The 26,861-nt window shown below is 39.3% G+C and overlaps 1 protein-coding gene across 1 annotated transcript in view; it reads right to left on the bottom strand.

Annotated features, from left to right (window-relative positions):
* AFF2 (ALF transcription elongation factor 2) overlaps nt 1-26,861 on the bottom strand; it is a 494,373-nt gene that overhangs the window by 34,096 nt on the left and 433,416 nt on the right. The window contains 3 exon segments of the mRNA XM_054719638.1: nt 4,772-4,893; nt 7,398-8,405; nt 10,139-10,298. Coding sequence (XP_054575613.1) covers nt 4,772-4,893; nt 7,398-8,405; nt 10,139-10,298 — 1,290 coding nt within the window.

Consider the following 26,861-nt stretch of genomic DNA (forward strand, 5'->3'; position numbering starts at 1 on the left):
ACATTCAGTTGAAGTAATATTTTACTTACTTGTGATGAAGATTATATGTAAAAACATATAGACATATAAATCTATAGAGAGATGTTTCTCTGTATAAATATAGCTATAACATATATATCAAAAAATAAACATATGTCTTTGAAGCAGAACTCTACAATAAATATAAGTGTCTAATGCAGTGTGCTCCAGTGAGATATTTGTAATCTTTCAATATTGTTATTAATTAGCTTTTAATGGAAAATCCAATGTACACTCTAACCTTCATTTTTAGGATAGTTTCTACTTATTTGGCCTTAGGACTTAACTGCGCAAACACACAATAAATGGTACAATAAACAATTAGTAGAAATATATTTTATTAAGATACTAGAGGCCCAGTGCATGAAATTCGTGCACTCAAAGGGGTCCCTCAGCCCAGCCGGCACCCTCTCAGTCCAGGAGCCCTTGAGGGATGTCCAACTGCCAGTACAGGCCTGCTCCCGGGAACCAGGCCTACACCGGCAGTCGGACATCTTTAGTGCTGCTGCTGAGGTGGGAGAGGCTCCTGCCACCTCAGCTGCGCTTACCAGCCATGAGCTCGGCTTCTGGCTGAGCAGTGCTCCCGCTGTGGGAGTGTACTTACCACCAGGGGGCAGCTCCTGCATTGAGTATCTGCCCACTGGTGGTCAGTTCTCATCATTGTGACCAGTGGTTCCTCTGTTCGGTCAATTTGCATATTAACCTTTTATTATATAGGATACTATGCTTATACATTACTTAGAAATAAATAATGCACTAAATACTTTATTTTTTATTTTGTGCTATTAGCAAAGACTATTTTTAAACTTTTTATAATTTACTTTATTAAAGATGTCCCTATTCCTCCCCCCTTTGCCCACCTCCACCCAGCCCCAACCCCACTTTCCCTCTGGCTATCACCACACTGTTGTCTATGTCTATGGGTTATTTACATATGTTCTTTGCACTAACTACTTTAGTGACACATTGCAAATTGCATATTTAAAATGTTCTGTCCCAAAGCTAAAGCATAACAAGCCCCTCAGCTTAAGTTCTTATATTGAAGTACTGATGTACAGTACTAAACTCCATTTGGAAAATATTTTGTCATACTGCCACAAGACACCTGCAGTCCTAGAAGTATTCCTGTACATTCAAACTTATTTATCTGCCTATTCAATGGGCACTATTAAATAGACTGTGACTTTAAATGGAATAAAACAACTAAAACCTTATGCCAGCTGTTTATCATGGTAATTGGGTCATGGATTATAATTTTAGTTACTCTCTTAGACCAGTCAATGTAGATTACTTGAATTTTAATCTTTTCTTAGACAACTAATATTTCACTGTGCAGCCATTTACTTTTCATGCTTATTGACTACAATTTTCAATAGCAAATTAAGTCAACAAGGATTTATGTTTTCCTCTTGGTCAATTTTAGTCAGTGTCTAGAAATATAGATTTACAAAATCTCAAAGCCACAAATCAAAGTTGAATGAGCTATCAAATGGTTTGGTTCTCTAAAATGATAGAAGTCAATACAGTCTTCTTGTTCCACTCCCTCTGTGTTGCCCCAAACTGTAAACTGTAGTAATATTTGTCATCTTATCCATCTTTTGTTTCACAATGTGGCCCTATATCCATTCTTGTTTTGAGGCAAAACATTTTAAAATTTAACTGTTTCTGCCATTAACGTAATTGGTTAAAATTAATTAAAATATTTACTAATGGACTGGCTGGTGTGGCTCAGTGGTTGAGCATCGACCCATATACCATGAGGACACCAGTTCAATTCCTGGTCAGGGCACATGCCCGGTTTGTGGGCTTGATCCCCAAAAGTGCATGTATAAGAGGCAGCCAAATGATGTTGATGTTTCTCTCTCATTGATGTTTCTATTTCTCTTTCCCTCTGCATTCCTCTCTCTCTCTAAAATAAATAATAACAGCCTTAACTGGTTTGGCCCAGTGGAAAGAGCAGCGGCCTGCAGACTGAAGGGTCCCAGTTTCGATTCCGGTCAAGGGCATGTACCTTTTTTGCGGGCACATCCCCAGTAGGGGATGTGCAGGAGGCAGCTGATGGACGTTTCTCTCTCATCCATGTTTCTAACTCTCTATCCCTCTCCCTTTCTCTCTGTAAAAAAATCAATAAAATATATATTTTAAAAAATAAGATAAAATAAATAAGAACATATTAAAAACAATATTTGCCCATGGATTTTTAAAGTTGCATTGATGTATAGAACAATTTTAAGTTGTGATGCCTGATTAAAATAATGACCATAAGGATTAAAATTTGTGTTCATGAGGAAGCCCCACAAATATCAGCCTATACTAAATGAAATCATTACAGAGGCATCAGATTTTTGGGAATTTATGTTGAAAGATATTAAATATTAGCATCTGTTTAAGTTTTTAAGCTATGACATCTTTAGGAGATGAATGGTTCATTAGCCATTGGATACTACAGTCATACTAGGCCTTACAATTTGCCATTGTACACAGTATATTACATACTGCACAGTACATTCTGTGCAGTGGGCACCAGTCACCTGGCCCACTTTCCATGTATTTGGTAGTGATCTAGAATCATGGAGCCTTTAATAACTTTACTAGTAAAAAATACCCAGGGCATATTTTTTAGAGAGCACTCAGTCACCATTATAGCTTCTTAAAACAGGAACAATTTTGGCTACTTTCTCCACCTCTTAGAGTAGGCTAGAGTTGGACAGCAGGCAAGAGAAGCGTATTCCCACCCCCAACTTAATGTCTCTTAGGCCTTGCTGATGGTTCAGGTTCCAAAGAATTGGGGAGGAACTCAGCAGGTCTCTTCTGTTGAATGAAATGAAACTCCAGCTATCTGTCTGATGTGGTTTCTTTGATAGTTTCAGAATATTCATTTATAAGAGTGAATGTGGCCTGATATAAATGTTTAAGAATTTAGTTTGAAGGGTCAACAAAGTGCAAAGGAGCAGACAAAGCTTGAGGAGAGGTTCCCAGGAGAAGATATCTGAGAGGCCAGTCAATGCTTCTTGCTCCCTCAACTTGAGATTTTTTTTCAGACTTGAATTTTTTGGGTAAGCATGAGAACCTAACTCAGGCTCTCCTAAATGAAAAATGCAACTAGGTAAACACTGCTTTCCTAGCTACAACGAAAGCAGAAAGAATATAATGATCATTATTAAAAAAAAAAAACACCATTTTATGAGAACATTCAAATTATTAGACATTTGCTTAATATGTGATCATCTCTCTTCCATGAAATGGAAAGAGTGACAGGTCATTGGGTTGCTTATGGAGACTAGCAATTGGAACTGATGGTGTGGCAATTCCCCACTGCCCCTTGCCTTTTCTTTTTGCCTTTGAGTGGCCTGAACTGGTCAAAGCCTGGGAACTGCTATTGTAGTCATTCCTCCTTGGAAAGGAGGAAGGTCCTAGGATGCCCAAGTTTGACCACTGGAGAAGAAGCATGTTTCCCCCATATGCCTGGCCCACCCTGGTGTGGAGAGCATCAGCTTGTTCTACTGTAAGAGTTTCTAGTTCTGAGAACTCCAAGCATATGAAAAGATTTTTCAGATCAAAGTTATAAAAGAGAATACAGTCACACTTCACAAAGAGCTTCAGATCTTCAGGGAGGGGGCAGCCCAGGGCCCAAATCGCCTTATTATTTTGAGTGAATCTAGTGGTAATTGTTCTTTTCCTACTTTCATCTCAAATCAATAAGGTTCCAAACAATTGGAAATCTAGAATGTCTTTCTGACATCTTATTTGTGGCAGATTGATACCATATCACTAATGTTAAACAATAATCTTTGAAATCAATTGTTAGCAGCAATTAGCCAGATTGCCTCTGTTCTCTGGGCTGCTAATAAGATAAAAAACTGGTCTTTGATGGAAGTAATCACTAATGTTGAATGAATTTATGGCAATAATTATCCAGATGGAATGGTTCCAGTAACTGACATGATTGTTAGTTAAATGACATTTATAAGACAGAAGAACACAGTCACAATGCGTGGTAGAAACAGAGAGGGCAGGACTTCTCTAGGGAAGGCTGGGCTGTTCAAGTGAAGAGAAAATATGGAGAACCTCTTTCCTGACTCTGGCACCTTCCACAAAAAGGGATAAAGGTAAAGAGGTGACAGCTGATTGGAATTAACCTATTGATTCCTAGCTGGCTTTCCCCAACACAGAACTGCCTAGGGGAGGGTCATTCCCAGATAGCTTATCTCTCTGGCCTCCCAGACATGTCATTCTCCTGACCTCTGAGGAGTTCAAGATATAGCTATTCTAAAGCTTCATATTAAGGTTAAATAACGACACCACAGAAGAAGCAGCAACTGGGTCATCCTGTCAAGCCCAAGGGGTTGCTTTCCAGGGAAATTGTTTAATCACCATCAAAACTAGAGGTGCAAGAGTCAGGTGATATGGTTCAAGCAATAGGTGTTGTTTGATATTGCACATTTTTAATTCTTTACTTCTTTTTTCCCTTCACTTAGTGCTAAAAGTTCACATTAGCCAATTTTGGTAATCAATGTAAGTTAAAGAAATGTTGTTAAAAAGCTCGTGGTGCTACCCTAAAGCTGGCAGTCTGTATCCCACCCCTTAGCCTAATCTTGTAAAACCAGGAACAGCTGTCAAGACGGACTTAGAAACTCTTGTATTTTATGTAACATTTCTCTGTGACAAGACCTCCCCAAAGTTTTTTTTTTTGTTTGTTTGTTTTTTTGAGTCTGAACAATTGAAGTATCACACTAAGACAGGGAAAACTCACTCTTTGGTGTAAGAAGGCTTGTGGGGTGGGGCTGGTGAGATGCAAGGGGGTAGCAGGGAGATAGTGGTGGCCTCCTCCAGGCGTTGCTTCTTCTCTGGGATTTTTTCTGCAACTTCTGTTGGCTTTAACAGGGAAAAAATGCACAGTTTAAAATAAATGGCACAAGTAGACTTTTAAAAACAATGAGCAAGCTAGACAGTTTGTTTCTCTTTTACCTTCTAGATTAGATAGGGTAGTTAAATATGCACTTTTGATCAGAGAGAAAAGCAATTAGCCTGGCCTAGTCTACTCCTAATAAAACTTGGAACTTTTAAATTGATTTTTAGAAAGAGGAAGGAAGGGAGGGAGGGAAGCAGGGAGGGAATAAAGGGGAGAGAGAGAGAGAGAGAGAGAGAGAGAGAGAGAGAGAGAGAGAGAGATCAGTTGTCTCTGAACACACCCCCACCAGGGATCAGATCCTTCACCTTCTGATGTATGAGATGACACTCCAACAACCAACTTTATCACATCAGCCAGGGCCAAAAGTTGGAATGTGAGATACTTGAGCTGTGATGTGAACAACTGATTAGAGATTGAAATCTCATACCAAAGTAAAGATAATCTATACTTTTCAGATACTTCTCCCATCAATAAATGAGCAATTTAGGAACTAACATTGAAACTCTAACATGGCACAAATGATGTCAAGCAACATAGATTGTGAATAACATATGAAGGACATTAATACAATCAACAACATTCAATGAAATTAACTATGTACAAGGAACATCTTTGGACCTTTACATGTGCTTGTGAAGCTATATTTTTATCCTTGGTTGTACTGTTGTCATCACTAAGAGTAGGGCACAGTAATAGGGCAAGGGCCACAGACTTTGGTTCCTATTTTGGAATAGTCTTGTTGGATAATTTGGTGCACAGCTCAAAGATAATACCCTCTGTTTTTGAATCACTAATCCTAATATATAAAAACCCTGTGTCCACAACGACCGGGAGGCTTGATCAACCAGAAGTCAGTCCTGGAGTCAGCACTGGGTTGCTGTGGGAACCCAGCGCTGACTGCTATGGCTGCAGGCATGGTGACCCAGCACTGACTGCTGAGGGGGCTGTGAATCAGGCCAAGAGAGAGGCCTGAAGAGAGAAGCAGGGTATGATCTGTTGATCAGCACTTGCCTCTCTCTTTAGCTCTGGGCCTGGTCAGCAGCCGCGCCTCCATTTCTCTCCAGGCCTCCTCCTGGGCTGCTGACCAGCCCTGCCTTTCTGATCAGGCCCTGTTGATAGGCCAAGAGATGCTGACTGGCATAGAAACCGACCAATCAGAACTAAATCTGGGTAACTGTGAGGAGCCAATGGCTTCCTAGGAGGCAGAGCTTTTGACGCTGGCTGGCATAAGAACTGACCAGTCAGAACGAAATCTGGGTCAACTGTGAGGAGCCAATGGCTTCCTAGGAGGCAGAGTTTTTGATGCTGACTGGTATAGAAACTGTCCAATCAGAACCAATTTGGCCAGCAGGGGAAGGCAGTTGGCAGTGAGATCAGGCCAGCAGGGGAGGGCTGTTAGGGCAACAGGCCGGCAGAGGAGGGAAGTAGGGTGCAAACAGGCTGGCAGGGGAGCAGTTAGACATCAATCAGGCTGGCAGGGGAGTGGTTAGGGGGTGATCAGGCTGTCAGGCAGAAGCAGTTAGGGGCAATCAGGAAGGCAGGCAGGCGAGCAGTTGGGAACCAGCAGTCCTGGATTGTGAGAGGGATGTCCGACTGCCAGGATTGGGCCTAAACGGGCAGTCGGACATCCCTCGAGGGGCCCCAGATTGGAGAGGATGCAGGCTAGGGTGAGGAATACACACCCCCATGCACGAATTTTGTACACTGGGGCTCTAGTTAAACATATTACACAAGTCACACAAGATGATGTTACTCTAAAAAGCTACCATGTCTGGGTCTATAACAGAATGAATCTACTACATACAAACTCACTTCCCTAGATGTATTTGACATCAGAGGCCATTGTGCATTTCACCTTCTGATTAAATTTTAGCCATGGAATTCACCCCTAACCATATGCAGGAGAGATTTTCACAAGTCAAGCCAACCACACAAGTTAGGGGACCCGTTAAGCTTGGCAGAACATATGTCTAGTAAGAATCAAAATAATCAAAGTGTAATCAAAGTGGGTTATGGGGGTTCTGATGCTTGTTAACATAAATTAAGAGGCCCAGAGGATGCCTTTTGAACTCAGGAATACTTGTGTTCCCTGATGCTGCTGGAGTGGAGGACTGTAGAGTAATGTCCCATGAATCCATGAAAGCAGGAGCTGCTTAAGGAGCTGATGCCAGGGACTGACAGCCTGGGGAAGGAGACTCTCTTCATATTCTTCTTTCCTACATGCAATATATTGGATCTCTCCTGTAACATATTGTATACTCTTGACATTGGCTTCCCAACCCTGATAATTTCTAACACTTCCTCCCTGGTCATTTCAAAAATGGCATTTCACATGGAAAGCACCATTGCCTTCACCAAAGACTGCAATCCACTGCCATTGGCATCCTTAAAAATAAGACTCAAGATCAAGTTAGTCAAAGGACAGCCACTGTTCATGATAACTTGGAAAACCACATTAAAAGCTTACCTTGTGCTTCCTCTTGCCCTTAAGTGTGGGTTTTTCCACAGCTGCAGCTGCAATCTGACGCCTGGGTTTTGCGGAAGCCTCTTTGTAGTCTGGCTTGGCTGATGCTGCTTGGAGTGAGTTGTGGCCAGGTACTCTAGATAGTAAGTCAAGGTCAATCTTTACCCAGAGATTTTTTGGATTTTCCTGCTCTCTTAGAGGAGATAGAACCTCAGTTTGCATTACAAGGATAGGTGAAAAAGTTGGCTCCTCATTATTGATGGATAAATTGTTATCATTGCTGCTGCTGATTAGGGTGCTGAGGTTCAGGCTAACATCACAGGTTTCCTTGGATTTGACAAAATTGCCCCCAGTAGCAGTGCAAGGTGGCAGGACTTTGATCTGCAGGGTTTCTTCCTGATCTGTGTTGGAATCAGATGTAGATGAATCTGTTTCAATGAATTCCCGGGACTTTGGTACGATTTTCCCAGGCCCTCTATATTTCTTCTTCTCTGAGGCCAATGGGATGTTAGGCCTTGGTTCTTTCCTAGGGATTGGTTTGTTGACAGTGGCTTTGTTGCGGCTTCTTGGTGGGTCAGGAAGCTCCACACTTCCTTTTTCTTTGGGAGTGCTGCTGATAATATTTGGTTTGGGCCAGGTCAACTCATCAATGCCAGTGTTCTTCTCAACCTTTTTGGGCTGTTTTTTCCCTATTGTCTTTTGAGAAGCTGTCTCAATAGTTTCTGACAACTTATGCTTCAAAGCCTTTGTTTCTAGAGTTTTCTGGGTAGGCCGTGGATGGGCTTTCTCCCTGATGAGACTGAGGAGAGGCCTCTCTTTGGGTTCTGCCAGGATCTGGTTGGGGGTTGTTTTCACTTTGACCTGGACTTCCATTGGTTGGATGATTGGAGGAGTCACAGAAATCATCTCCATGGGTGTCTCATTTTGGCCACAAATAAATGATTTGTTCTGGGATGTCACTTTGTTAAGCCACTTATCCAACTGCCACTTGTTGGTTGAGGGCGGCTCAGGCTACAGATTGAGAAACAGCAGGAATAATCAATTTCTCATCTGGGAAAGATTCAGGAGGACCCTCAGTACACTGACCTCTGGTAAAAGCTTTGGATGTTAAGTGGCCATTCACACATTTACAAACACACACACAGAATCCACATTAATCAAATTACCTAGAGAACCAAATACACCACAAATCAGCCCTGATCTTCTAATTTAAACTAATTTCCATTCTTCTGAAAATATTCTCTACTCTGGCAAGGAATGAAAGACTTATTCACAGAGAGTTTTTTTTTTTTTCAGGAGTATGTAGGGCAGTGATGGCGAACCTATGACACGCGTGTCAGCACTGAAAGGTCTCAGGTTCAATTCTGAGGCGGCCACATGCCCAGAATGAAACATTTGCTGCTCCTAAGGATGAAACATTTGCGAAATAATGTTTTTTCCTCAAAGTGACACACTACCGGAGTTATGCTCAGTTTTTTAGGGAAGTTTGACACACCAAGCTCAAAAGGTTGCCCATCACTGATGCAGGGAGTCCTTTGGTAGAGGGGAACCATTTTCCCCAAATCCTTTGGTGAGACTCATTACTTAACCTATTACAAGGAGGCAGAGGTAATGATCTCTGGTCCTGAAAAGAAATGTAAGCATGCCTCAAGAGTAATTTAAAAGAAAAGACTTTCTATCTGCCAAAGTGCCAATGCCTCCTATATGATGCTATAATTCATTGCAAAAAGAATAGGTGTTTTGTAGTTTTACTGAAGGCTGAAAATATTTGACTTCTGAAAAACCGTTGCACTTCCTTGGTGTATGGGGACATGCATGCCAACATTAGTGTCCACTGTTAAGCCGTGGAAATAATGTGTATAATTCAGATGTTTGATTCCTAACTCTGAATTCTGCATGTTTAAATAAAAGAGCCATCTTTTTTTATTAGAATTGCTCTTCTTTTGAAAGATGATGTGCCAGTACTGTGAGCAGCTCTTGACTTGCATTTACTCATTTGATACTAATAACAACCCTATGAGGTCCTTGGTATTATTATCCCCATTTTACATATGAAAGAATAAGGTCCTGGGAGCTTAACAAATAACTTTCCCAATATCTCACATATAAAGCGATAGTAGAGCCAGGCCTGAAACAAGGATTTATGTGTTAATAGAACTGGTGCCCTAATGCCAGAGCTATGCTGCCAACAGTGGCAGCCAATATGATTTCTTGGGCCCTTATCTGCCATTGCCCTGTGTAGGTTGGAATCACAGCTACTAAAGTGTTTTTAATTCTGTCACCCTGTATTGGCTGGTACCATAAGCATCAGATGATGTCTTTCAAAAAAGAGCACTTTTTGTGTCTTAATTGCCAAGTGGCAATTCATTGGATCAACCCAGAGTAAGGCATGGTGTCCCCAGGGCCAGAAATGGGTCTTGACTGGCTTCACTGGTTCTCTAGAAAGAAAAGTTGCTAACCCAGTTATTACTGTTGCAGTTTACATGTGAGGAATCTTGAAGATTCAAAGTAACTGAGACATACAAGTCAGTCATCTAGCTAGCGTCTGCCTATTAGAGACTGTGTGACTATATGTTTTAGAGGGGAACATGCTATCAAATACCTGAATACTTTTATGAAGTACTTATTGTGCTAAAATAATTACTGTGCTGAAAGTGTGAGTGCATGTCTGGGTATTTAGGGTGCTGCCTTGGTGACAGGCAAGACAGGCAAATTGTGGTTGGGGCATTTGCCACTTCACCTACCTCTGGTCTTGCCACAGGAGGCGCCTCATTGAATTCGCTGTCCGTGGTGCTGCTTTCAGTGTCTGAATCTGACTCTGAGCTGCTCTCTGAGTCACTAGAGCTGCCGGATCCCCCACTGACTTGCACTGCAGGTGGGGGCTGAGGCTTGGCCAAGGGTGGGCTGAAAGAAAAATGACATCATTCATTGCCTTTTTCAGTCTCAAACCACCAGAAAGAGTCCAGCTCAGCATAAGGACCTATGATCTGTGAGATGCAGGCAAAGTGGAGCATTAAGTCCCATTTCACAGATGGGAAATATGAGGTTCAGTGAGGGGCTCATGGTCAAAGGTTTCATTAGAACCAGGTCTGTGTGTGTCCAAGTTCCTTGGGTTCCATAACACTGCCTTCTCTCTCCAAAAAATCTTGTGTCCTTTATTCCACATGAAAACTTAAAGCCAATGTTGCAGGGAGATAGATACAAATGTACAGCCTTAGATTATTTGTGTGTGTCCTTATACTTTTATTTAATTATTTATTTTTGTTGTTGAAAATATTACAGATGTCCTCCTTTCCCCCCCCATTGACCCCCTCCTCCCTGCTCTCACCCCCTTGGTCCCATTTTTTCCAGTTAAGATAATTTTCATTTTCTATTGCTATTTTTTTTTCTTCAGAAACTCATAGGTTTGTCAAGGGGCTCTAATTTTAGCTATACACACAGTGTAGTCTTCTCATCAAGAAGTGGTGAGTTCAATCCTCATTTTAATAACAGTAAAGAGATCCAGAGAGTGGGAGGGGGTTGCCTCTGCCTCATAGCTAGTTAGAAAAGTGAGACTAGAATCATTGCCTCCCAGTTCCTTCAAAGGGCATAGGCTGTGTAAAGCATATTTACTGCTGGGTGTCCAATACCCAGCACTCATCATCATGGTGACCATAGTTGACTGTATGAATAAGGGAATGAGAGGATGCACTTCTTGGCCTCCTCCACCATAATATTTTGTAAACTCTTTGTAAAACTCTTATAAGGAGGGATGATCCTAAAGGACCAACCATTTCTAATGATTGATTTTACATTTGTAAAGCTAAGCAAAACATTTGAAAGTTGATACCATTTGCTACTCTGCTTTTATCGGCAACCAATACTCTTCCTAAGTAATCATTTGCTGTTTGTATCCCATAACAAAGTAACCTCAGCTTCCTCTTGACATGCTGGTGTATGTAATGTCTTTTTTCTCCTTTTGCTTATTATCTATTTGGACCAAATTTTACTCTGCTTTCACTCACAAATGGGGATCTAAAGTTGGGGGAGGTTTCTCATCTCCCTCTGTCTCATCAGCCCAATCTCCTTTTTGTTAATCATGGTGAAAGGTGGGTTGGGATAAGATATTATAAGTGTAACAGTAGAGGATATTCACTGATGTGCAGGGGCTGGCCATAGATCTACCTGGCTGGCCATATAAGAATCTTAGTGCATGCCAAAACCAGTTTGGCTCAGTGGATAGAGCGTTGGTCTGCAGACTGAAAGGTTCCGGGTTCGATTCCTGTCAAGGGCATGTACATTGGTTGCGGGCACATCCTCAGTAGGGGGTGTGCAGGAGGCAGCTGGTCGATGTTTCTCTCTCATCGATGTTTCTAGCTCTCTATCCCTCTCCCTTCCTCTCTGTAAAAAATCAATAAAATATATTTTTAAAAAAGAATCTTAATGCCCCTAACACTCCCAGCTTCTTCCTGGCTCTTTCCTATGCAGATCAGTCAGGAGAATCCATACTTGCTCCTGGAGGGTACCTGGTCATGTGGCCCCACCCTCAACCTTGAGAAAGATGGTCCCCAAGGACCCCTCTGTTCAACATTCTGTAAGCATGGACCATTATTACTTGCCTTCCCCACCCCACAACCTCATGGGAGCCTATTCTTCTTCAACACTACAGCTCTTGCCCACTGAGCTGAATCCATATTCAACTGCTGCTTGGGAAGGAACAGGATCCCTTGTAAGTCAGCATGGGATTCTCATCAGACACTGTCAATGCAGAGAGCATTTTCATTACATGTGCCTTGTGTCCGTAGAGACTCTTTAGTCTCCCAGATAGGTATTTTCATTTTTTTTGACAATTTATTTTATACTAGAGAGTGGCTCATATGATGATAGTCTTCAAAAACAACAAACTAAAGGTCTGCCCTGTAGGAAATGGTGTGAGTTTATTCTGAGGGGTTTCCAAGGTAAAACTAGGGTGAATGATTTATAGATCTAGACAGGAAGGTTTCTCTTCAACATCAGGAAGGAGTTCTAAAAATCTATAGCTGGCCAGTTAGCTTTGTACCCTTAGGTGACCGAATAGCTGGAATTAAAGAATGTGGTAGAGGGATTCCTATTATGGGTCCAAAGTGGATTGGATTAACTTTAAGGTGTCTTCCAACTCAAAGATTATGATTTTTATGAAACTAACGTGTATAGGAGATTTAGGGAGACTATTTATGAAACTTAGAGAAAAAGTGTGAGGAGACATCAGCTCCTTAAGGCAGGTTTGAAATGACCTGCTCATGGCAACACTGTACTAATGACAGAGCTCATGTATGATTAAAAGCTAAATTTCTGTAGGGATATTTTATAAATCAGACTTTTAACTAATTCAGATTAACAGCCTCCAGAAAGCCAAACATCTACATTAGTGCTGTCTGGCTCTAATCCTAATTTAACTGTAATATCCTTTCTCAGGAAACAAACAGTGATGATGAATTGACCATTCTTCCCAATCACACTGGGTGGGCATCAAAAAGGAAAGGTTCCAAAATGGGTAATGACTTTCTATCAGGAAATAGGTATGGGAAGGCTTTGATAAGCAAGTTCACGGGGTACTGATCTTGGCAACATATTTCACAAGGCTCAAAACTTTCCAAAGACATGTAGCAGGAGGCATTTAATGGGGGAGTTCTGCATTAAATGCTTGTCTTTAATTGAGACGTACACATTTCATCAACATGACTCTTTTCCAGTTTTATAAGGATCAAATGTCTGTATACCAGATAATTTGAAATGCTTCCATATATGATTTTCTCATTAAGGTGTAAATGGGGCAAAAGAATCAACATTTATACCTGATCTTACCTCTCTTCCTCCTTTTCCTCTCTGAACTCTGGGTTCACAAACCCAGAACAATATATCTCCCTTACCACACAATACCACTGGAGGCAGACACACTGAACCCTGAACCTTTTCGAGTCAGGAGATGGAAGGAATCATTTTTGTCTGAGTAAGTAGTTTTGAAATCTAACCCATTTACTCCTTAAAATCTATTTAGCCCAACTGTGCAATAGAAATTGTACACATAATAAATATAAAAACAAACAAAGGATGGAAACAAAGGATGGGGAAGGAAGAAGGGGGAGGGTGTCCCCAGTAGCTTGTCCTCCTCCCTGAGATGGCCCTCAAGTACAATTTGAAAGTAAAATACCTCACATCCCAATATTATTACAAGCAACTCAGAATCAAGTATGCTCCGTGTTCAGGCACTGATGCTATTGATAAGTGGATAGTTTATCATGGCATGGCTTCATGAGATAATCTTTGTCCAATGTGGGTATACTGAGTATTTTTCCTTTAGTCTGATCCTGCTGTTTGAAATAGAGTCTGCTCAGTTTATTTGCAGAATAATAAGGAGATGCACATCTATCCATTCGTATTCATTTTCATGGGTAAGTTATCATACATGACATTGTTTAAAGCTCCGACTGACTAAAGAGATCTGTGGTTGGCAAAATAATAACTCCTTCAAAGATGTCCACATCCTGATCCCTGAAACTGTAAATATGGTACCTCAAGTGGCAAAAGGTATTTTGCAGATGTGAATAAATACAGGATCTTGAGATGTGGAGATTATTCTAGATAATCTGGGTGGCCCCAGTGTCATCACAGGGTCTCCGGAAGTCAGAGCTTACTGTAAGGTAGGCACTAGTAGATTACTGCCACTGCAATGGGCAGTGAAAGAGATTATATGTTTCAGATAAGCTGAAAGTCGAACATTTGGAGTTTTCTTGATAATGTAAATGACTGGCTCCTCACATTTTTCCATCACCAGCAGTTACTGCCTATTTCTCCCAATTTACCTGACACCTACTTCCTTTCTGAGGTAATAACACTGAGTAATTTTGGAATGGCTTTTCATAATTACATTTGACTAGCAATCAATCATGACTTTGTTACCTTTTTGTGTACTGACCAGACGCAGGTCATTGTCTTCTTTTCCTGCCTACTTCCAGTCTACTTCACTTATCTAAAAACAACTACATTTCCCTTACTGGTTTTAAAAAGGTAGTTTTAGTACAGTGAGAAGAGCATGGGATTAAAGTCAGATTATCTCATTTTGTTTTGTTTGTTTTTAAATATATTTTTACAGAAAGGAAGGAGAGGGGATGAGAGAGAGGGAGAGGGAGAGAGAGAGAGAGAGACATCAATGATGAGAGAGAATCACTAATTGTCTGCCTCCTGCATGCCCCCTACTTAGGATCAAGCCTGCAACCAAGGTACATGTCCCTAACTGGAATAAAACCCAGACCCTTCTGTCTGCAGGCTGATGTTCTATCCACTGAGACAAACGGGTTAGGGCAGATTACCTCATTTTTAATGTTGCCTTGGGTACTGTATTATTGCGTGACCTGAGGCTGAGCACTTAACATAAGGGTGTCAGTTTCCTCATCTGCAAAACAGAGCTAATATACCACAAGGACTTATAAGAGGATTGAGTGAGAGAATTTAGGTGAGAGAACTTTATTAATAGTGCTTCTTAAATTTCAGTATGCATACAAATCACCTGGAGATCTTATTAACATGAAGATTCTAATTATGTATTGAAATTCTGCATTTCTAACACATTCCCCAGTGATGTAGATACTCCTTATTGGTGGACCTCATTGAGAGCAGCAAGGCTAAAACCTACATGGGCTATTCAGATATCAGCTGTTGGGTATAAAATAAGTTAGTAAATTTTAAACTAAAGGCTAAAACACAGTTTTGAGTTCAACTGATGATTTTATTTTTCCATAATTATTCTGCCCTCCTTTAGCAAGAGAAAGTTAACTGCCTATGTCATATTTAATCTAACTTTGTCAAGCATAAACTTTCTTTAGGCAATTATTCCTGAAGGGGTTCTAATCTGATTCCTTCTTACAATTTGCAACTTTCCTCAGATGACTTGCCTGCACTAGTAGTTGACCACATACATGATTCTTTCCTCTGAATGTGTGCTATGTATGGATCACTGTGAGAGTAAAAGATGGCTTGCCACTGTTCTAGCCAAAAATTGGAGTGGCATTAGACTGCATAAATGACCATGGCTTGGACCCAGAGCATATTTCATAGTGGAAATACTAGTCTTAGCTATGATATATGGAACAAGAGCTGTGTGCCAAAAACAAGGTTCAGCACTTACACTTCATTTTGTCTTTTAATCCTCACAACAGTACTGTGAGTTATACTCTTACTACCATTTTACAGCCGAGGATATTGAGACTTAGTACCAAACAATGTAAAGTTGAAAAACAGTTTTAACAATACTATGGGGCACATTTCAATATTCAGTTTCAAAGAAATGAAACAAAAAAAAGCAACAAGGCATCTGTATTCAGCCTAACCACAGTATGAGGTGTGGTGGCCCTGTAGAGGATTCTGGCATGTTCCCAGTAAGGCCGGTCAATGCTGGCTAATGGGCCATTGTATCTTGAGAGAAACACAATTTACATTTGGGAGAATAAACTGATAATTTAGATATTTCTGTAAATAATTAAAAGCCACATTGACTTTTCTGCTATTAGTGAGAGTTATTTTTATCAAACAGCTAAACAGGTAGAAAAAAATCATACACAGCCTAGTATGTTCATCTCTTTTGTCTTTAAAGACCATTTTTTAAAGGGGAGCAAGAGAGGGAATAAAGGCAAGCAAGTGGATGTGAATGCTGACTCTCCTAAGTCCTCATCTTCATCAAAGCAGAGAATGAATGCTTGGCAGGTCACATTCATAAGGAACTCAGAGAGGGCCACAGGCCAGAAATCTAATATAAGGACAGAGCTTTCCAAAAAAGAATTAGAGCAGTCACAAATCTTAGGTGGAGCAGGGTATGTACTTCATCTGTGTGACTTAAAACTGAAAGCTGCTTCCATGAAGGAATCTCCCCACTGTGTCTATAGAACAGGTCTGGAGATAGAAGGTGCCCAAATACTTATCAGGAGAGCCAGGGCAGTTGACAGGCTGAATTACTTGGAAAAGTAAAAAGCAGGATGGAGATAGGCTCAGAGCAGCTCCCCACAAGCTTCTGCATTTTTCCTTGCTTGGTTTCTTTTTTATGTTTCCCATGATGCTTAGAGTTACCTCTGGATTTGGGAAGTGGGTATTCCTCTTCCAACTTCTCTATAGACAACATTTTTTTTTTCTTTCAAAGCTCTCAAAGCCAATCTGCTTATCAGTATTGTCTGCTATTCATTCATGTCTGATTCGTTATCTGATATATCACAGACACTTCATTAAGAGTTAAGATTCCAAGGCCAGACACTTTACATACCACACACATACTCTGTAAAATGCCTGGTGCACTGAAGACATCTAGAGTGAAGCCATAAATAAGTTTTCTCTATAGATCTCTGGGAGGACTGTCTACTGTCCATGTCCCTATGGTCTACCCCAATGGTATATCATCATTGGATCAACAAAACCAAAGTACTTTTTAAAATCTATATATATATATATATAAAAGCCCAAGCAACTGAACAATCGAACAACTGATCGACCAGTCGCTATGATGTGCACTGACCCCCAGGGGGCAGATGCTCAACGCAGGAGCTATCCCTTGGTGGTCAGTGCACTCCCACAGCTGGAACGCCGTTCAGTTGACTGACAGGCACCAGACGCCAGGCTCACGGCTGATAAGCACTGCTGCTGCGGCGGCAGTGTGAGCCTCTTGGTAGTGTGAGCCTCTCCCGATTAGGACTGACTGGGCGCGAGCCCACAGAAGGCACAGTGGGGCCAGAATGAGCGGTAGCAGCAGGCAGGAACAGCAGTTGGACTGCCAATTTTGGCCGATCCCCATAGGCCATGCTGAGGGACCCCACCAGTGCATGCACTGGGCCTATAGTGTATCTATCTATCTATATCTATATATATATCTATATATCTATATATCTATCTATATCTATATATATATATATATATTTTTTTTTTTTTTTTTTTTTTTTTTTTTACAGAGTGGAAGGGAGAGGGATAGAGAGTTAGAAACATCGACGAGAGAGAAACATCCATCAGTTGCCTCCTGCACACCCCCTACTGGGGATGTACCCGCAGACTGGAATCGAACCTGGGACCTTTCAGTCCACAGGCCGACACTCTATCCACTGAGCCAAACCACTCAGGGCCCAAAGTACTTTTTAAGTGCAGAGCACTTGATAATGTTTCAGTATTTTCACTCTTATGACCTCAAGTGATTGTTACAAGAACACTGGTGATAGTGGGGTGGGGTTGGGAATCAGATGGAACACTTTACACATAAATCTCCAATATCTTTTAACCAAAGTTTTGTGACTTGGTTCCAAAGGCGGTGAGTGGTGGGTGGGAGGTTTCACCAGGGTATTGTGACTGTTTCTTAAACACCACAACTTGAGGAAATGAAAAGAATCGGTTATCTACTACAATATCCATCCTTGTAATCATATCAAAAGGCAACAGAAACACAGAATTTATGCCAAATGCTTTCTTCAAGTGACATAATGAGGTAGCTTACAAGAATTTGCAACCTTTCATACTAGGAAAACCTTGTTGCATTTGACTCATTCAAATGACAAATCTCACTGAGGCTAGAGAAAAAAATTGCACAGTTGACAGCTAATAACTCCACATTTATTAATAGTTTGTGAAAATTAAATAGGGAAAAAGAAAATGTTCTTTATGTTTCACATCACTGTAGTTTGTTAAATTGTATTTGTTTTAAATACATAATAAACATGGTACAAACATAGTACTAAATTAAAAATATGCAGAAAGAAATACAATGAAAATGTATCTTCTTACTCTGTACTGTCATTTTACCCAATTTTCTAGTTTTCCACTGTTACCAGATCCTTATATTTCTTCCAATGATATTGCACACATTTATGAATATTAATTTGTGTGATTTTAAAATAAAGGTTTTTAATTATAAAAGTAATACCATAAAAAATGTCCTGTAAGTATAATGGCAAAGCATTCAATGAATGGCATTGAAAGTCACATACACAATTTCTAAAATAAAAATCATAGTTTCCTTACTGAATGTGTCTTCATAACCATGTCTGAAATATATTGTAAATACAAGCATGAAAATACCTAAGTGAATGGCAAAAATTTAAACTTGAAAAATTGCCATGTCTCACCCTAACACAAAGAAGGGGAAATAACATAACACGTAACCAGGAGGAGCAGAAACTACTCAGTCTTTCTGGGTGGGACCAGGCTGCAGGTTCCTAATCAGGAAAAAGTTGCTGATGGTCTACCATGAAACTTCTTAAATATGTGGTCAACATATGCCCCCAACAATCACTGTCCAGCCTACTTCCCCATTGCAAGTCAGGTGTTTTTTCCTTATTTTGTTTGACTGCACTCCCTGGTGGATTAAAAGCTTTGACTTCTTTTGTACTTGGTCCCAGTGAACATATAGAACATGAGATCTCTTGGCTTCAGAATTTATAATAACTTCCTCACAGATAAATATACTCTTTTCTACAAGATTTTCAGAGATCTGACTGGGAAATTGTATTTTCTTTAAATACAAATTTAAAAATGCATTACCTTCGTGCCAGGTTTTTATTTCCTTCTATTCCCAATACACCTGCTACTGTTGTCTCCTCCCTGCTCCAACATTGCCTCCATGCCTTTCCTTATATTATTTTTCTGTTTAGAATACCACATTTTTATTCTCATATGCTTGCTTATATTTTCTCTTTTAAGCTCAAATTCAAATAACATAAGGTCTTCTCTAGTGACTTCAATTCTCGCAGATGCAGCCCTGTTCTTTCTTTTAACTAATTGCATCATAGTTTATTGCTTGCTTATTCTTGAATTATTTCATTCTATTAAGCTTTTGCCTGCTCAACTAAATAGTACATTACATGATGACAGAGGCCAGATTGTACAGTTATTTTGTGTATCCTAGGGTGACTAGCATAACTTGTATATAATTTTATTGTTATGAAAAATATTTCAGATCTTAAAGGGGAGAGTGGCTGTGATCAGAAGCCTAAACATCCCGGGAATCCACAACCACAAGACCCAGGGACCAGCTGGGAAATCAGGAACTTCAGATCTCAAGCAGTGTGAATACTCAGACTTGGATGAGCTCTGCACCTTCTCACAGAAAGGTAAGATTTTGACTAAGGGAAAGAGAGAGAGAGCTACATAACCAGACATCCAGTGAAGAGACATCATGGGAGACAAACAAACAGCCCCCGTATGAAATAAAAGGAGGCATCACCAGAAAAGGAAGTAAACAAAATGGAGGCAAGCAATATGTCAGAGAAAGAATTCAGAGAAATGGTCATAAGGTCACTGAAATGAATAGAAGAAAAAGTCAACAATATGTGTAAGAACCAAGAGGAATGAAGAAAAACCAAGAAGAAATGAAAAATGACATCGTTGCTATAAAGAACACAATAGAAAGCATCAACAATAGACTAGAAGAAGCAAAGGACTGCATCAGTGAGCTAGAAGACAAGGTAGAATAAATACCCAAGCAGAGCAGCATCTAGAAAAAAAAAACAAAAACAAAAACTTAAAGAACAGGAGAAGAGCCAAAGGGAAATTTGGGACAACACGAAATGAAACAACATCCAAATAATAGGGATGCCAGGAGGAGAGGAAACTGAGCAAGGAATAGAAAACCTGTTTGAAGAAATAATGACAGAAAACTTCCCTGATATAGGGAATAAAAAACTAACACAAATCAAATAAGCTCACAGAATCCCAAAAAAAATGAACCCCAAAAGAACAACACCCAGGCACACTATAATTAAATTGGCAAACACCACCAACAAAGTAAGAATCTTAAAAGTGGCCAGAGAGAGACAGAAAGTTACCTACAAAGGATGCCCCATCAGAATAGCGACTGATTTCTCAAAGGAAGCACATCAGGCCAGAAGGGAATGGAATGAAATATACAAAGTCATGCAAATCAAGGGTCTGAAACCAAGAATACTGTACCCAGCAAGGCTATCAATCAAAATTGAGAGTGAAATCAGGAGCTTCACAGACAAAAAAGGATTAAGGGAGTTTATTACCACCAAACCAGCAATGCCAGAAATGCTAAAGGGTCTGCTGTAAAAAGAAGAAATAAGAAGCGAAGAAGGAACACAGGCATAAAGAATAAAAATGGTGACAAACAAGTACCTATCAATAATAACTTTAAATGTAAATGGATTAAATGCACCAAACAAAGGCATAGGGTAGCTGAGTGGATAATAAAATATGACCCATATATCTGCAATCTACAGGAAACCCACCTCAGAAAAAAGGACTCACACAGACAGATGGTGAAGAGATGGAAAAAGGTTTTTCAGACGAACGGAAAAGAAAAAAAAAAAATCTGGGGTAGCAATACTTATATCTGACAAATTAGACCTCAAAGTGAAGTCCATAACAAGAGATAAGGAAGGCCACATCAAATACTAAAGGAAGCAATCCAACAAGAAGATATAACTCTGGTAAACATATATGCACCCAAAGCAGGAGTACCCAAATACATAAAAAAAAAAAAAAAAACAAACAAAAACAAACAAACAAAGAAAAAAACTTCTGGAGGATATCAAGGGGAATATTTACAGCAATACAGTTGTATTAAGGGACTTTAATACCCCACTAACACCACTGGAAAAAACCACTAAACAAAAAAATCAGCAAAGAAACATCAATCCTAAATGACTCACTAGATCAGATAGAATTAATTGACATCTTCAGAACATTTCACCCCAAAGCCACAGAATATATATTCTTCTCAAGTGCACATGGGTTATTTTCAAAGATAGACCATATATTGGGTCACAGGGAAAGTATCTTCAAGAAGATGAAAATCATATCAAGCATCTTCTCAGATCACAATGGCATAAAACTAGAAATCAACAACAAAAAAAATTCAAAAAACTGGAGGCTAAATAGCATTATATTAAACAATGAATGGGCTACCATAGAGATCAAAGAAGAAATTAAAAGCATCATGGCAGCAAACGACAATGAAAACACAAGAATCCAAAATCTATGGGACACATTGAAAGCAGTCTTGAGAGGGAAGTTCATAGCTCTATAAGTCTACATCAAAAAACAAGAAACAAGGTAATAAATTATCTAACCCTACAACTCAAAGAGTTAGAAAGAGAGAAACAAGAAAAGCCCTGCATAAGCAGAAGGAAGGAAATAATAAAGATCTGAGCAGAGATAAATGACATAGAGACCAAAACAAATCAATACAAAAGATCAACAAAACCAAGAGCTGGTTCTTTGAAAGGATACACAAGATTTATGACCCTCTAGCCAGGCTCATCAAGAATTGAAAAGAAAGGACCCAAATGCACAAAATAAGAAATGAAAGAGGTGAAATAACAAAAGATCCCACAGAAATACACACGACTATGGAACAATACTATGAACAGCTCCATTCCAACAAAATGGACAACCTAGATGAAATGGACATATTCTTAGAAACATACAAGCTCCCAAAACTCAACCAAGAAGAATAAAAAAACCTGACAGGCCAATAACTACCAAAGAAATTGAAACAGTGATAAAAAAATCTTCCAGCAAACAAAAGCCCTGGTAGGGATGGCTTTACAGGAGAGTTCTACCAAGGATTCAAAGAATAACTAAAACCTATCCTCCTCAGACTATTCCAAAAAATTCAAGAGGAAGGCACACTTCCAAGTTCTTTCTATGAAACCAGCATTACCCTAATCCCACAACCAGATAAAGATACCATAAAAAAAGAACTACAGACCAATATCCTTGATGAACATAAATGCTAAAATCCTCAACAAGATTCTAGCAAATCAGATTCAACAATACATTAGAAAGATCATACACCATGACCAAGTGGAATTTATTCCAGGGATTCAAGGATGGTACAATATTCGCAAATCAATAAATCTGATAAATCACATACAAAAAACTTGAGAGACAAAAATCACATAATCATATCAATTGATATAGAAAAAGCATTTTACAAAATCCAACACCATTTCTTGATAAAAACTCTCAGCATTTTGTCCATTGAATATGATGTTTGCTGTGGGTTTATCATATATAGCTTTTATTATGTTGAGGTATGACCTTTCTATTCCCACCTTGTTGAGAGTTTTTTTTTAAATATATTTTATTGATTTTATTACAGAGAGGAAGAGAGAGGGATAGAGAGTTAGAAACATCGATGATAGAGAAACATCGATCACTGCCTCCTGCACAGCCCCCACTGGGGATGTGCCCGCAACCAAGGTACATGCCCCTGACCGGAATCGAACCCGGGACCCCTCAGTCCACAGGCCGATGCTCTATCCACTGAGCCAAACCGGTTTTGGCCTGTTGAGAGTTTTTATCAAAAAAACGGTGCTGGATTTTGTCAAATGCTTTTTCTGCATCAATTGATATCACTATGTGATTTTTATTTCTCAATTTGTTTATGTGATGTATCATGTTTATTGATTTGCAGATATTGTACCATCCTTGCATTCCTGGGATAAATCCTACTTGGTCATGGTGTATGATCTTTCTGATGTACTGCTGGAGCCGATTTGCTAGAATTTTGTTGAGGATTTTGGCATCTATGTTCATGAGGGATATTGGTCTATAATTCTGTTTCATTGTGTTGTCTTTATCTGATTTTGGTATTAGGGTGATGCTGGCTTCATAGAAGGAGCTTGTAAGTGTTCATTCCTCTTGAATTTTTTGGAATAGTCTGAGGAGGATAGGTTTTAGTTCTTCCTTGAATGTTTGGTAAAACTCTCCTGTGAAGCCGTCAGGCCCTGGGCTTTTGTTTGCCTGAAGCTTTTTGATGACTGCTTCAATTTCATCCATAGTTACTGGCCTATTGAGCTGTTTTGATTCTTCCAGATTGATTTTTGGAAGGTTATATTTTTCTAGGAATATGTCCATTTCCTCCAGGTTGTCCAGTTTGTTGGAATAGAGTTGTTTGTAGTATTTTGTAACAATCCTTTGTATCTCAGCGGGGTCTGTTGTTATTTCACCTCTTTCATTTCTTATTTTGTTTATTTGGGTCCTCTCTCTTTGCTTCTTGGTGAGCCTGGCTAGAGGTTCATCAATCTTGTTTATCCTTTCAAAGAACCAGCTCTTGGTTTTGTTGATCTTTTGTATTGTTTCTTTGGTCTCTATGTCGTTTATCTCCGCTCTGATCTTTGTTAATTCCTTCCTTCTGGTTACACTGGGCTTTTCTTGCTGCTCTTTTTCTAACTCTTTGAGTTGTAGGGTTCGGTAATTTATTACCATTGTTTCTTGTTTTTTGCAATAGGCTTGTAGAGCTATGAACTTCCCTCTCAAGACTGCTTTTGCTGTGTCCCATAGATTTTGGATTCTTGTGTTTTCATTGTCATTTGTTGCCATGATGTTTTCTATTTCTTCCTTGATCTCTCTGGTGACCCAGTCCTTGTTTAATAGCATGCTGTTTAGTCTCCATGTGTTTGATTTCTTTGGATTGTATTTATTGCATTTGATTTCCAGTTTTATGCCACTGTGATCTGAGAAGATGATTGATATAATTTATATCTCCTTGAATTTGAAGAGACTTTGCCTGTGACCCAGCATATGGTCTATCTTTGAAAATGACCCATGTGCACTTGAGAAGAATATATGGAACAAGACAGGGATGCCCAATCTCACCTCGCCTGTTTGACATAGTACTGGAAGTATTAGCCATTGCAATTAGACAAGAAGAAGAAATAAAAGGCATCCAAATTGAAAAAGAACAAGGAAAGCTTTCTTTATTTGCAGACGACATGATACTATACATAAAAAATCTGAAAGACTCTGTCAAAAAACTAATAGACTTAATAAATGAATTTGGCAATGTAGCAGGATACAAAATTAACACCAAGAAATCTGTGGCCAATAGTGAACTTAGAGAAAGAGAGACTAAAAAAGCAATCCCATTTACCATCTCACCAAAATAATTAATATACCTAGGAATAAACTTAACTAAGGAGGTAAAAGACCTATATGCGAGAAACTACAGTACACTGAAAAAAGAGATAGAGGAAGACACAAACAGATGGAAGAACATACCATGTTCATGGATTGGTAGAATCAATATCATTAAAATGTCCATACTACACAAAGCAAGCTATAGATTCAATGCAATCCCCATTAAAATACCAAGGGCATATTTCACAGACCTTGAAAGAACTCTCCAAAAGTTCATCTGGAATAAAAAAAGACCCCGAATAGCCACAGCAATCCTGAAAAAGAATAAAGTAGGAGGGATCTCAATACCAGATTTCAAGCTGTATTACAAAGCCACTATTCTCAAAACAGCCTGGTACTGGCACAAGAACAGACATATAGATCAATGGAATAGAATAGGGAATCCAGATATTGACCCAAAACTCTATGCTCAATTAATATTCGACAAAGGAGGCATGAACATACAATGGAATCAAGACAGTCTCTTCAATAAATGGTGTTTGGAAAATTGGACAGATACATGCAAAAAATGAAGCTAGATCACCAACTTACACCATACACAAAAATAAACTCAAAATGGATATAGGACTTAAACATAAGATGGGAAACCATAAAAATACTAGAGGAATCCACAGGCAGCAAAATCTCAGACATATGCCAAAAAAGCTTCTTCACCGATACTGCCCCTAGGGCAATGGAAGCTAAAGAGAAAATAAACAAATGGGACTACATCAAAATACAAAGCTTTTTTACAGCAAAAGAAACTATCAACAAAACAACAAGAAAGCCCACTGTATGGGAGAACATATTTGCAAATGTATCACTGATAAAGGTTTAATCTCCACCATCTACAGGCAGCTTATACAACTTAATAAAAGGAAGATAAATGATCCAATAAAAAAATGGGCAACGGACCTAAATAGAATCTTTTCAAAAGAAGACAGAAGGAAGGCCAAGAGACATATGAAAACATGCTCAACGTCACTAATTATCTGAGAGATACAAATCAAAACAACAATGCGGTTCCATCTCACATCTGTCAGAATGGCTATCATCAACAAATCAACAAACGACAAGTGTTGGCGAGGATGCGGAGCAAAAGGAACCCTAGTGCACTGCTGGTTGGAATGCAGACTGGTGCAGCCACTGTGGAGAACAGTATGGAGTTTCCTCAAAAAACTAAAAATGGAACTGCCATTTGACCCAGTAATCCCACTCCTAGGAATATATCCTAAGAAACTGGGAACACCAATAAGAAAGGATATATGCACCCCTATGTTTATAGTAGCACAATTTATAATAGCTAATATCTGGAAACAGCCTAGGTGCTCATCAGCAGATGATTGGATCAGAAAACTATCGTATATCTACATAATGGAATACTATGCTGCCATAAAAAAGAAGGAATTCTTACCATTTGCAGCAACCTGATTGGAATTGGAGAACATTATGCTGAGTGAAATAAGCCAGTCAATGAAAGAAAAATACCACATGATCTCACTCATTTATGGATAATAAAGAACATTATAAACTGTTGAACAAAAAGATAGATACAGAGGCAGTAAAGCATCAAACAGTCTGTCAAATTACAGCAGGAAGTTTAGGGAGAGGTGGGGAAGATAAGAGATCAACTGAAGGACTTGTTTGCATGCATATAAGCATAACCAATGGATGCAAAACTCTGAGGGGTGAGGGCATATATGGGAGTGGGGTGGGGGGGCAATGGTAAGATATGTACACATATAATACCTTAATAAAAAAATTGGAAAAAAAACTCTCAGCAAAGTGGGAATAGAGGGATCATACCTCACCATAATAAAAGCCTTATATGACAAACCTACAGCCAACGTCATTCTCAACGGGCAAAAACTAAAACCATTTCCCCTAAGAACAGGAACAAGACAAGGATGCCCACTTCCACTAATCCTATTCTACATACTACTAGAAGTACTAGCCATAGCGATCAGACAAGTAGAAGAAACAAAAGGCATCCAAATTGGAAAAGAAGAAGTAAAACTGTCTTTATTTGCAGATGACATGATACAATACATAGAAAACCCTAAGGACTCCATAAAAAAAAAAAAAATAGCAGACCCAATAAATGAATTTGGCAATGTAGCTGGATACAAAATTAACACCCAGAAATCTGTGGCCTTTTTTTATACACCGATAATGAACTCACAGAAAGAGATATGAAAAAAAAAATAAAACATTCCCATTTACCATTGCACCAAAAAAAAATTAAGATACATAGGAATAAACTTAACCAAGGACGTAAAAGACCTGTACTCAGAAAACTACAGGACATTGAAAAAAGAGGTAAAGGAAGACATAAACAAATAGAAGAACATACCATGTTCATAGATTTGTAGAATCAACATCATTAAAATGTCCATGCTACCTAAAGTAATCTATAGATTCAATGCAGTACCTATTAAAATGCCAATGACATATTTCAAAGATCTAGAACAAACTCTCCTAAAATTCATCTGGTATAAAAAAAGATCCTGAATTGCCACAGCTATCCTGAGAAAGAAGGACAAAGTTGGAGTCATCACAGTA

This window comes from Eptesicus fuscus, chromosome 1 (assembly GCF_027574615.1).
Source record: "Eptesicus fuscus isolate TK198812 chromosome 1, DD_ASM_mEF_20220401, whole genome shotgun sequence".
Taxonomy (NCBI): Eukaryota; Metazoa; Chordata; class Mammalia; order Chiroptera; family Vespertilionidae; genus Eptesicus; species Eptesicus fuscus.